The sequence below is a fragment of the Stegostoma tigrinum genome, chromosome 13 (assembly GCF_030684315.1).
Source record: "Stegostoma tigrinum isolate sSteTig4 chromosome 13, sSteTig4.hap1, whole genome shotgun sequence".
NCBI lineage: Eukaryota > Metazoa > Chordata > Chondrichthyes > Orectolobiformes > Stegostomatidae > Stegostoma > Stegostoma tigrinum.
This window is the reverse complement of record NC_081366.1, coordinates 16,394,840-16,408,365: the sequence shown is the minus strand read 5'-3', so window position 1 is coordinate 16,408,365 and position 13,526 is coordinate 16,394,840. Positions and strand designations below refer to the sequence as shown.

Here is a 13,526-nt window from a genome sequence, read left to right as displayed (position 1 = left end):
AGAACAGTGTCTGATCACGCTTTGCTACATATAGTAAATCCTCCACCATCTTAGTTACATTGACAATTACCATAAACTCCTAATGAACCCAAGTTTGAGTTGTGTATCAGCTGTTTCCATCCTATATTTCTTTTTTACTGACATGTTGCTTTTTCTTTGAATCATAGCAGCAAATAGCAGAATTCAGAGTTCACATTGTGTATGTCTCAGCTGATGATCTTACTAAATACCATCCCAATTTTTGCTTAAATGACTTGGTTCCATCAACTTTAATCATTCATCATTCTCTGTGAAATAAATCTATCAGTATTTAACCTTCATCGGATGTATCCTATAAAGTTATGTTATTCAGTTTTCGCTCTTGTGATGGCTTCATAGTTGCATGACTTAACACTGAATTTATTTTATTGTTTGCCAGGCTGACTTCAAAACCACATAACTCCCTCTCCACCAGATCAACCAATAAGAATTATAGAAGACTGTTCTCCAAGAGCACAGCCATTCTGTCAATGGACAAACTCAAGTGCTCAAAATCCTGAGACATTACAGACCTGCACAGACCACTCATGATCTCACAATGCCTCAGGTGCCTCCCAACATTTAGGAACTTATTGCCTCTGATGCTCCAGAAAGTTTTACTTTCTTGTTACATCTGAAATACTTGTTACCAGTGAAGTATGACTACTCGTTCTCTGTTTCTAAGAAGTATTGTCCATAGCTGACTCTGCCACACTTCCTCTCCCAACTTACTAGTGATATGTGTTCACCCAGTGTTCCAAATTCCAAGCTGGATTCAGACCAATCCAACCTGAATGTGATTCCGTTGGTGATGGTCCATTTGATGTGAGTGGTGCAGGCTCTGTGGAATATCTCCAACTATGCAATGGCTAGGCACACCTCCCTGTCCCTGCACCCCTGCCAATTCCTTAATTACTCCTAACAATTGTTATTTTCATCAAATCGTTCAGCTATGCTGAGACACGAGTGGGTTTTGAACTGGATCTACTGGTTCAGAGGCGGGGACAATAACACTGTGTTGCAGGACCCCGAAATAACAATTGTATACTTGCAATTCTCAGGTGTGAAGAGGATATAAATGAATGCCTACAGCATCCTTGCAGAAACAATGGGAGCTGTGAGAATTTCTCTGGTTTCTTTAACTGCAACTGCACACATGGGCACACTGGCAAATTGTGTAATCAGTCGATGGATAAACATGTATACAGTTCTCCCATAGTCATTAGCCACTACGAAATTATCGAAATAGCAGGTGCTGTGCTGGCGGCCTGCATATTAGTCGCACTGTTTGTCATCTTCCGTAAGGTCAGGAACAAAAATAAGAAGCAGACCACCCTGAGTGTTCTGGGCAGCAATGAGCTGTCGAAGAGTGAAACGACAAGGAACAGCTATTGTGATTTGCATTCGTCTGCACTCATCCCGCTCAACATTCTCAAGGGCTCCACCTATGAATTGGACAGAAATTCATACCAAGGATCACAGGGGCATCCAGAACTTAACACATTCAACTCGGTGCATGGCAAAAGCAGGCCAACTGTCGTGTGCAGCGTGGCACCAAATCTTCCTCCTCCACCCTCCTCCAACTCAGATAACGAATCTATACCGAAAACAACCTGGGAATGCGAGTACGAGGGTGAGAACATTTAATTCTTATGAGTCTTTTATGAGCTGTAAAATCAGTTATGGCATAGAATGAGGCCATTCATCCCATCGAGTCTAGACTGCTTATCCATTGAACAATTTCAATTCCCTCCCTCTATCCTTGTATCGCTGAAAGATTATTTCACCTAATTGCCTACCTAATTTGCTTCTGTAATCATTCATTATCTCCTCTTACACCACCCTAATAGGAAATTCCAGGATACTAAGATTTGTTAATAAAGTTCTTCTCCACATCGCCATCCCTGCACCTCTTGCTCAAGACCTTAGATCTGTTTCTCGGTCCTTTCACTATTAGCTAATGGTAACATGTTTACTTTAACCAAACCATAATCTTATACACATCTATCAAATCTCCACTCAGTGTCTTTTGCTCCAAGGAGACCAATCTTAGCTTTTCCCATTAAACTTTATATAAAAACCCCTTATCGCTGACGCCTTTCTGGTAAATCTTCTCTACCCTTGCAATAGCCCTCATAATTTTCCTAAAGAGTGGTGACCTAAACTGAGTACAATCAGAGTTTTATATATGTTCAGCATAAATCCCTTCTCCTGTACTCTGTGCCTCAACGTACTCAATTATGAAGCCCAGAAGTCCTAATGCTTTGCTGTCATTGGGACCTTTTTTACTTACCCAAGGCGAATATACATTAGAAGTGTAATGTCTCAACTTTACCTTGGAATTCCTGTTTGCAGTGCCTCCTAACAGCTTAGTAAATTGCTCCAGTTAGTAGCTGATATGTGCTGATCAGAAAATCTCCAGGCTTGACACCAGGAATGTGCTGAGTGACTTGATCTTTTTGGTTCTACTCAGATGAAAAATGTGGATTTTAAAAATTTCATTAATGAGCTGCGTACTCTGCTGGCTAGGCCATCATTTATTGCCCATCCTTAATTGTTGTGGAGAAGGTGATGGTGCATTGTCTTCTTAAACCACTGTAGTCATTGATGGTGTAGGGATTCCGACAAAGCTGTTAGGATGGGATTTCCACAACTCTGACTCAGCAATACTGAAGGGATGGCAATATAATTCCAGATCAGGCTGATGAGTGACCTGGTGTTGAACTTGCAGGTGATGGTGATTTCATGCACCTGCTGCCTTTGACCTTCTAGGTGTTAGAGGTCAGGTGGTTTGCTTGGTGCCATCGAAGGAGCTTTAGTGAGAAGCTGCAGCACATCATGTAGATAGTACACACTGCTGCCAATGTCCATCAATGGTGAGGGGAGTGAATGCTAAAGATGGGGGACATCGGTGAGACAAGACACATAGGAGTTACTTGCCATAGAATTCCCTGTATTAAGTTGGCTGGTCCAGTTCTGTTTCTAGTCAACAATAACCCCCAAGTTGTGAATGGTGGGAGATTCAGTGATGATAATACTACTGATTTTCAAGGTGAGATGGTTGGATTCTGTTTTACGTAAGACGATTATTGTCTGATCCATGTCTGGTGTGAATGTTACCTGCCACTTAGCAGCTCCAGTCTGGATAATGTCCAGATCCTACTGCATTTTGACACTGACTGCTTCAGTATCTGAGGAGTTGCAAATGGTGATAAACATCTCCATCTCTGAACTTATGATGGAGGGAAGATCATTGATAATGCAGCTAAAAATGGTTGGAGATAGGACATTACCTTGAGGAACTGCTCAGAGATGTTCTGGAGCTGAGATGATTGGCCTTCAACAACCACCTTGTGCTTTGTGCTCAGTATGTTACCAACCATCCAAGGTTCCCCCATTGACTCCAGTTTTGCTCGAGCTCTTTGATACCATACTTGGTCAAACACTTCCCTGATGTCAGGGACAGTCGTCATCATCTCACCTCTGGAGTTCAGGTCTTTTGTTCATGCTTTGACTAAGGTTGTGGTGAGTTCAGGAGCTGAGTAGACCTGGCATATTCCAAACTAAAGTAGCAATGAGCAGATTATTCCTTTCTAAGTGCCAGTTGATAGTGTCAAAGACTTCCATCACTTTGTTGTGATGTCTGAGAATAAACTAATCGAATGACAAATGCCTGGATTGGATTTGACCTGCTGTTTCTGCACAAGGCCAAATGGGCAATTTTCACGTTGTCAGGACAGATGTCAGTGATGTTACAGTACTGAAACAGCTTTGGTATGGGTGCGGCTAGTACTGGAGTGCAAGTCTTCTCTACCAATGCTGAAAGCTTGTCAGGGCCCATAGCCTTTGCAGTATTGAGTGTCTCCAGTTATTTGTTTTTTTGATATTACATTGAATGAAGCAAATTGGCTGAAGACTGGCATCCATGATACTGGAGCCTCAGAAAGAAGTCAAAGTTTGCCAAAGACACTTTCTATGAAGTCAGCTTGTCTTTTAAATACAGACTTCTGTATTGTGCCTTAAATTGGCACACCTGGAAGGTCTCCAAACTCACTCTATTTGAAGGTCAAACCTTCCCTGACCAGCAATAATTATTCCCTTACTGATTCCGTTACCCATAAGCCCATAAGATATGGGAGCAGAATTAGGCCATTCAGCCCATTTAGTCTGCACCACCACCAGTTACATCTGATATATTTCACAACTCCATTCTCTGTCTTGTCCCCATAATCCTTGATCCCTTTACTAATCAAGCATCTATCTGTTTTTGTCTTCAAAACACTCAATGACGTAGCCTCCACAGCCCTCTGTGGCAGTGAGTTCCACAGATTCACCACCCTTTTACTGAAGAAACTGAGATGAGGAGGAATTCACCATGACGCTGTGCACCTGGGTCCTAGTCTCTGTCCTACTAGTGACAACATCGTCTCCATATCCACCCAACTAGACCTCTCAGGATTCTGTAGGTTTCAATGAATCTACACCTCCCATCATCCTTTTAAACTCCGTGGAGCGCACACCCAGAGTCCTCAACTGCTTCTCACGCAACAAGTCTACATCCCAGTGGTCATTCTTGTAAATCTCCTGTGGACCTCCTCCAATTCTAGAATATCTTTCCTTAGATATGGGGCCAAAACTGCTCACAATATTCCAAAATAGCAAAGTGTGTAGCTGGATGAACACAGCGGGCCAAGCAGCATCTCAGGAGCACAAAAGCTGATGTTTCGGGCCTAGACCCTTCATCAGAGAGCCTAGCCCGAAATGTCAGCTTTTGTGCTCCTGAGATGCTGCTTGGCCTGCTGTGTTCATTCAGCTGCACACTTTGTTATATTGGATTCTCCAGCATCTGCAGCTCCCATTATCTCTGATCACAATATTCCAAACGTGGTCTGATCAGGGCCTTATACAGCCTCAGCAGTACGTCTCTGCTGTTGTATTCTAGCCCTTTTGAACTGAAGGCTAACACTGGATTTGCCTTCCTAAGTGCCAACTGATCCTGCATGTTAGCCTAAGAGAATGCTGAACTAAGACTCCCAAGTCCCTTTGCACTTCAGATTTCCAAAGCCTTGCCCCATTTAGAAAATAATCCATGCCTCTACTCTTTCCTACTGAAGTGCATGACCTCACACTTTCCCACATTGCATTCCATCTGCCATTTGTTTGCCCACTCTCTTAACCTGTCAAAATCCTTCTGTAGCCTCCCCGCCTCCTCAATACTACCTGTTCCTCCACCTATCTTTGTATCATCTGCAAACTTAGCAATAATATCCTCAGTTCCTTCTTCCATATCGCTAATGTATAATATGAATAATTGTGATCCCCATATGGACCCCCTGTGAAACTCCTCTAGTCCCTGGCAGCCTTCCTGAAAAAAAGACCCCTTTATCCCTAGTGTCTGCTTTCTGCCAGTCAATTAATCCTCTATCTCATGCCAGTACCATTCCCTGAACGCCATGGGTTCTTATCATCATATTTAGCATCCTCTTGTCAACGGCCTTCTGGAAATCCAAACAGATCACATTCACTGGGTATTCTTTGTCTAACTTGCTTGTTACTTCCGCAAAGGGGTGAGAGGCAGTTTGTAATCTGAGATCAAATCCAGCAATGTGGATCGTCTCTTTATCGAGGAATCCACCAGTCCATATCATGCAATGAGTAGACAATCCACTTTTATCTTTTGTCACTGCCCAGACACTACATTGAGAATGGCTTCTTGGAATTCTGATGGCGTGCACGTATTTTGATATGTCATGCAAGTTAGAAAAGGATCATTAGGTTTAAATAAAATGAGTATGGCTCAAGAGGCATTTAATGAAGCTGTGTTGTGTTTCTTAACCTTTGTCTCTCATGTTTTTCAATACCTTGTGAATCACTGCTGAGTAATTATTACATTGTTCACTTTTCCACATTTTGTGGTTTAACAAGACAAAAAATATGTTTATGCACAAAAACCAGGTCTACATATACATTCCACAGTTTGAGTAGTCTTCCATCATTGACATACACACCCTCACATGTTGTGTAACATTGCCATAATTTTACCAGTGCCAATAAGCCTGCAGTATCATGCACATTAGATATGTGTAAGCTTTGACAATCAATGTTAGCTGGCTGTCTGATTGAACAAAAGAGCAAATAGGCATTTAACATGAAGTTTAATATTTTTCTCGACTAACACTCACCAAGGATCAAAAGAATACCAGCTCTAGTGGGTGTTCTTTGCCCATTTTTATTCTCACCTTTCACTTGTGCTGATGGGGCTAATTCTTGCTACTCAATTGAGTCCACCAAGTGGATATATGATCTGCTGCATAAGTTCAGAATGAAGAGGCAATATATCAAAGTTAAAACCAATCTGCTTAAAAGTGGTGCTCAAAAGCATTCTTTCACACAAAGGCTAGTGGAAGCCTGGCGTCCTCTCTGCACAAAAAGCTTGGGGATGGAGATGGCCAAGTGAACATTCAAATACTGAAATTGATAGATTTTTATTAGGTAAGGGTATTAAAAATTCCAGAGCCAAGGCATGTAAATGCAATTAAGATCCAAATCAACTGTGTTTGACTGGATTGTGGAACAAGTTTGAGAAGCTGAATGATCCAGGTCACTGAATGGTCCTATGTCCCACCCAAGCTGCTATCACAGGAGGGAAGGCAATGGGCTAGTAGTATTATTGCTAGACTAATAATCCAGAGAACAAAAACATGCCAGAATTCACAGTGGGTCAGGCAGCATCTGTGGACACAGAGCAAACTCATGTTTTGAGTCTAGATGGTTCTTCAGCATAACTGATGAAGAATCATCTAGACTTGAAACATTAGAGATAGTAGGAACTGCCGATGCTGGAGTCTGAGATGACAAGGTGTAGAGCTGGATGAACACAGCAGGCCAAGCAGCATCAGAGGAGGAGGACGGCTGACGTTTCAGGTCTGGGCCCTTCGACAGGTTCTTTTGAAACGTTAGATTTCCTCTCTTCATGGATGCTGCCTGACCTGCTGTGAATTCCAGCATGTTTTGTTTTCAGGACAGACTTGAGCATCAGCAGTAATTTGTTCCTGTATTAATCCAAAGACCCATGTAAAATCCTGAGGATGAGTATTCACATCCCACCGTAAGAAGTGATGGAATTTGAATTCAGTTAAAAAAAATCTGGAATTAAGAGTCTAATGACGACGATGAAATCACTGCCATTGTCAGAAAAACCCATCTGGTTCATTAATGTCCTTTATGGAGGGAAGCTGTCATCCTTTCCTGGTCCGGCCTGCATGTGACAACAGACCCACAGCAATGTAGTTGACTCTTAACTGTCCTCTGGGCAATTAGGGATGGGCAATAAATGCTGCCTAGACAGCAAAACATACACACACACCCTAGGAATGAATTTTAAAAAAGGTTTATGTGGGACAAGGTATGTCACCACTACTTGATATATTTATTGAATCATAGGGCACTAAAAACAAATTACATTCTTTTGACAGTTCCTTAGCTGTTACTCCACTGTTATTGCTCTCCTTTTAGCTCCACAGGGCTTGGTATTAGCTTTTCTTCGGGCTGGGACCTATTGGCAAAATGAAGCCTCCTTTATGGATCGCTTGAATGGTGAAAGATGGTGATTAAAAATGTGAAAGAAGTAATGGAAAAATAAATCTAAAGAATGAAACAAACGGTGAATGTGCCACAAAAAATTACTCAGCAAAAAAAAATCAGAGTAGAACGTTGTAAAAAACACAATAAGAAAATTTAAAATGAAAATGGAAACAAATGCTAAAAATTGAAAAAGACAATTAGAGTATAAAATAAAATCATAACAAGATGCTTCAGAGAGAGATTTTGGATGTAAAGTTTGTAGCTCTGATATGATTGTAAGAGTCTTTCAGCATTAAAGATTGATAGTTTGCAGTATGGCACCCTGCTAAAGGCAATGTGTTAAGTTTTTCATATCGTCTTTTTGAAATATTCAAAGCAGATTAGCTACTGCAGATGGTAGTATAGCACTATCTGAGTTGCAGTATCCTGTGATTCTTTGAGTTAAGGCTAGGAATGATTATACAAGAGGACTGGATCCAGAATGTAGTGAATAGTTAAAGTAAATTAGACACACTGAAGAGGGGAGCATCAAGAATTTGGCATAGTGGAGAAAGCTACAGTAGCCCAGGAGTCTGGTGGTAGGAAAAGACAGGTTAATATTGGAGCTGCTGACAAACCACCTTACTGACAATATTACTGAGAGATCCACATTTTGGGACAGCACAGAGGCTCAGTGGCTAGCATAGCTGCCTCACAGCGCTGGTGACCTGGGTTTGATTCCACCCTCGAGCGACTGTGTGGAGTTTGCACATTCTTGTGTCTGCACGGGTTTCCTCCAGGCGCTTCATCAGAGAGCCCCAAGATAATAAAATGTGAGGCTGGATGAACACAGCAAGCCAAGCAGCATCTCAGGAGCACAAAAGGCCCGAAACGTCAGCTTTTGTGCTCCTGAGATGCTGCTTGGCCTGCTGTGTTCATCCAGCCTCACATTTTATTATCTTGGATTCTCCAGCATCTGCAGTTCCCATTATCTCTTTCCTCCAGGCGCTCCGGTTTCCTCCCACAGTCCAAAGATGTGCAGGTTAGGTGGATTGGCCACGGAAAATGTAGGGTAACAGGGATTGGGTGGGATGGTCTCCGGAGGGTCATTGTGGAGTCAATGGGCCGAACAGGCTGCTTCCACACTGTAAGGATTCTGTGATCCCACCATTTCCCCAGGGTTGTGGTCAGGGTCAGGGTTGTGCTGGTAAAGAATGGATGGGAGTATTTTGGCAGCTGGAACTAGACTGAACTGAAAACAAAAGATACACGGTGAAAGAAAAACACAACAAACTCTGCCGATGCCTCTTGTTTATTGATCTGAATTTTTAATATGTTTCTTCAAGATTCTTTTAACATTGCTATTGTTTTTTTTAATTTTCAGTCTATCATGGTGATCCTCCAGTCTGGCCGCCGCAGCCTCAGTCTCACTCACCAAGGATACAGGAATATTCCCGATATGAAGCAATCGAAGAGAATCTCCCACCTCCAATGGGCAATGAACACTTTCACAAATACGACGGCTTCCCCTTCCCGCTGGATCATTATTCCTCACGTAGTAAGCGGGCCCCCCTGGCCCCACAGTACAGCGATCAGGTCCTGGAAGACTTCCCCGACGGCAATCCGGTGGCCTTACTGCCGTCCCGCTGCCAGAATGAGTACACGGCCATAAGCTACTACCCAGCGGAGCTGCTGAAAGCGCAGGCCCCAGGTGTTCCCATGCAGCCGGGCTACCAGAAGGTTCACGTTCGTCTCAGTGTCGCCCAGCCATCCTATGCAGAGTGTGAGCCTGTGCACTCGCAAGCTGTGGTGCCCCGCCTGGTAATGCCGACGTGCTATGAGGACTCTGATCTGATGGAGAGTGACTATGGCAGTTGTGAGGAGGTGATGTTTTAATGCAGAGACTTATTCACGTTTTAATCATCAAAATGTCAGGTCAAGCCTGCTAACACCCACTTACTGCCTACTCTAAGATCGCTGTAATGACTTGCCTTGTGGGTACGAGTGGAAGGGTTGGTTTTAAGTATCCGCTGGACAGTGGGCTGTTCAACAGTGCCCCAGGCTGACAGCCCTGCCACGGTATGAATGCAGCAGCAACAGACGACCATTGCATTACTAAGGCTACAGCTCTGAGGTGACACCTGGTGGCTAATGGTAAATTCAGAAGAAATGTCACAAGACATTGGGAGAACAATTACATTAGTGTCATTTTTATGATTGTAATGTTCGTGAGGTTGTATAAATCTAGACTTTTTAGTGATCAAAAACTATATAATCTCTTCCCAGCCATAAAAGTATTGAATGAATGAGATACTGTGGATGCTGTCTGTACATTCTCTTTTTGCTCATAGATATTTGCATCAGGCATGCCATTCGTTGTTTATGCACGTCTGAAAATATGATGAAAAGTAACTTGATTCTTGTTATGTTTTACGAACAACAGAGTGAATTCAGCGTATTGTGGGAAGAGGTGAATATCATTGCAGCTGGTTATAGACTTTTTTTTGTTATTTTCTTTGAAAATGGGTACACCTTCCAGAGGCAATGAGTTTTATTCTGAACCAAGCTGTGTTATACACCAGGGAATGAATCGTTGCTGATTCCTTCTTACCTAAATAAGGGGAAATATTCCACTCCCCAGCATTCTTTGTATTTGTTTAAGCACATTGTTAAAAGAAAGGCTAATAATTCAGTCTGTGGTAAACACAGACAATTCTGAACATTGACAAACTTTACAATACCAAAAAAAATGAAATTTCACAAAGCATATCAATTTATGCCTGACATAGTTTTTCCATAAAGTGACTCTTATACAACTATATAAGTTATGAAGAACATTTTCTAACCTCAGGCAGTTTTCTTTATTCAGGAAAGCATTATAGTTTCATGAAGAACAAATCACAAAGCAGAAGTTTGGGGTGATACAAGTTTATTTCTGCATGATTGAACTAGCGAGAATTGATGTTGGCGCAAAGTTCTGAATTCCATTCATTCAGGTAAAGTCAAGAGCAGGCATGGTATAGGCCTGCCTTTTGGTCACACGGTACTAAGGTCAGCTGTCCCAGACAAGGGAAACAATAATCCATCATCAACTATCTCATGAGAATATTATTAAAATAGATTTCTGTACAGTATAGAAACAAAAAAAATGCAATGCTTTCTCCTTTGCCTGATTGGATCTTTGGCAGAGCGAACCACATCTACACGTCACATTATGATGACTCAATAATTCTCTCACACTTATAGTGGTGCTGGATCAATATCTTTAAGCTACCTTGCTTAGGTCCACAGGCCAAAGACACATCTTTTTGATCTTATATTATGAGCAAAAAAGAGTGAGTTCTCATTGTTTTGTCCAAATACTGGAAGAATTATTGTTGAGAATTTCATTGATACATTGCAAAATAAAATCCCAAAAGGAATCCAGATCGATCAAAAAGACTGATTTAATGATATGATATTTCCTGATACCACGACTAAAATTTTCAACTTATTGCGCATTAAACCAAGACCTGTTTATGTCACAGCTGGACAATAATCAGCAACAGTGAAATCCTACTGATAGTTGTTCTGTTTCATTCAAATCTTTGCAATAAACTAATGTCGATCCATTCACTGTTCTTTTCCTCTGTTCCAATCAAACCATTCATCCAAAAAAGGGGTTAAAATGGCATTGAAGAGAAAGCAGTCTTCATTTGAGCTCATGTTACTCTCAGACCCAAGAGTACAAACTTAGTTATTGGTTGAAAAGGTTACAGTTAAGCAACTTAGCACTGTGTATTTTTGGATAAGGCCTAATTTACGATGGCACAAAAAATCTGCTTTATCAAGAAAAGCTCTATTTAAGATTATGCTGTATATCAACTTTATGGAACATGCAGGCTGCTTACATGAATATTGCAATGAAATAATTGCACTGTAAAGTGGTTTTGACATAGGAGACTGAAGTTGTAGAATATGCATATTCTTCCCTGTTATTCTATGTAAACATGTTATTTTCCTCCATTTAGTAAATGTGATTACTGTATTTTGTTTGTGCAGCCAGTGTTTAATATATTGTTCTGCTGTATGAGTTTGTACAGAAAGTGTTTCTGTTTTAATTTTGTATTAAATTCAACAAAATGTGGTTTTATTTTGACGACAGATATTCACTATTTTGTGGTTTTTGCATTCAAGTTTTAATAGCTTGGATTTAAGAAAAAAATTAATAACTTGCAGAGCAGTAACTTACTATTCCCAGAACTGAAAGCAAATGAGGAGACAAGGGGCTGACTCTCAGATAAATAAGATGGCCATCAACAGGTCATGAGAGATGTTGGGAGAAGTGGCAATGTTGCAGAACATGGAGGGTGTGAAGAGAAAAGGTGTGGAAAGAGAATATAAAACATTGTGCAATAGATGACATGGCAGATGGGACGGTTGCAAGGACAAGTTCAAAGAAGACAAGCAATAGGAGGAAGAAAGGACATATTAGTAGTGTGACAAGGCATTTGAATGATAAAGAAAGGGCAAGAAGAAGGTAGAAGAAAGCCATTTGATTTATTTTGCTGTGCCAGCTCTTTCAAGGAGCTATTGATTAGACCTACTCCCCACCGCCCTCTGCTTTAATTCTTTTCAATGCTATGTGCAATTTCACTTTCATGATTAACACAGAATCCACTTCCACCAAACATTCTCTACTCCCTCACCAATTTTACAACATCAACTTCATCGTCAACTTTTCCGATGACAGACACAAAGACCTGAATTTTCCTGAAGTCTTCCTGTGTCAACTCGAGGAGTTTCCTGGAGGGTTTCTTTTTATGAGCTCTACTGAGTTTTATTACACCTTGTTAACTAGAAACTGTACTGCCATAGCACCGATGTCTCAATATTTTTCACTCACCAGTGGGGATCTTCTGGGTTTCCTCCCAGCACCAGCAGATGTCAAAGCCAGCAGCATCCCAGGTCAAACACTGCAAATCAATGAGTGAACTTCACAGATACAGTGTGTGTGAAGAATTACTAAGGAGATGCTAATAAAGGAATGTTAGCACTCTGCTGAGAAGGATCGGGAGGTCCTGATGGATGTTCAGCGGAAGGGGTGGTGGCAAACAGGAGGGCTGCTCCCCTTTCCTTGGGAACTGGACATTGACAGAACTCACTTGATTTGACAATGGTGTGCATGGTGCAGATACCTGCTGTATTGTCGGCAGAGATGTAATTTCCTTCAATACATAACAGAACATAATGTAATACAGCCAGATTATTGGCTAGTTTATACCATGCCTTCTGATGGGTGTAAAATTGGATGATATAAAAGTTGGGGGCAGTCTATCCATTGTTTTATCTGCCTGTCCCTTTCCCCATCATAATTGGGGTAATGGTTACCACTACTACCTCACAGCATCACAGACCCGGGTTCAATCCCACCCTTGGGTGACTGCCTGTGCGAAGTTTGCACGTTTCCCCTGTGTCTGCGTGAGTTTCCTCCCACAGTCCAAAGATGTGCAGGCTAGGTGGATTGGCCATGCCAAATTGTCCATAGTGTTCAGGGATGTATAGATTAGGTGCGTTATGAAGGGATGGATCTGGGTGGAATGCTGTGACGGTAAGTGTGGATTTGTTGGGCTGAAGGGCCTGTTTCCACACTGCAGGGATTCTATGATCTATAATTTTATCAGTGGCAGTGATGACATTGGGTAGCCCACCGACCAGAGGGTCAACTAAGGCCCTTCCATGAGCGATTAAGACTAGAATTTAACCAAAAAGCATGAAAAACCCACAATTAGCACCCAAACTGGCAGATTTTCTCTGTGTGCTGATGATGAGCAGGAGAAAGACAAATGGTCGATCTTCAATGGACTTCAAGATTCAGCAGACGAACTCCCAAAAGCTATTTCCCCAACCCTCACACCAATAATAAGACCCCCTGAACACTCAGATTAGCAATCTAATACAACTCA

At 41.7% G+C, this 13,526-nt stretch overlaps 1 protein-coding gene across 2 annotated transcripts in view; it reads left to right on the top strand.

Annotated features, from left to right (window-relative positions):
* The window catches only part of LOC125458297 (protocadherin Fat 1-like), a 154,830-nt gene extending 144,530 nt beyond the window's left edge, over positions 1–10,300 (top strand). For both annotated transcript variants that reach the window (XM_048543473.2, XM_048543474.2), the window contains 2 exons: positions 1,080–1,651; positions 8,966–10,300. In XM_048543473.2, the coding sequence (XP_048399430.2) occupies positions 1,080–1,651; positions 8,966–9,477 (1,084 nt within the window). In that variant the 3' untranslated portion in view covers positions 9,478–10,300. The remainder of the gene's footprint in view (positions 1–1,079; positions 1,652–8,965) is intronic.
* The last annotated feature ends 3,226 nt before the right edge of the window (positions 10,301–13,526 follow it).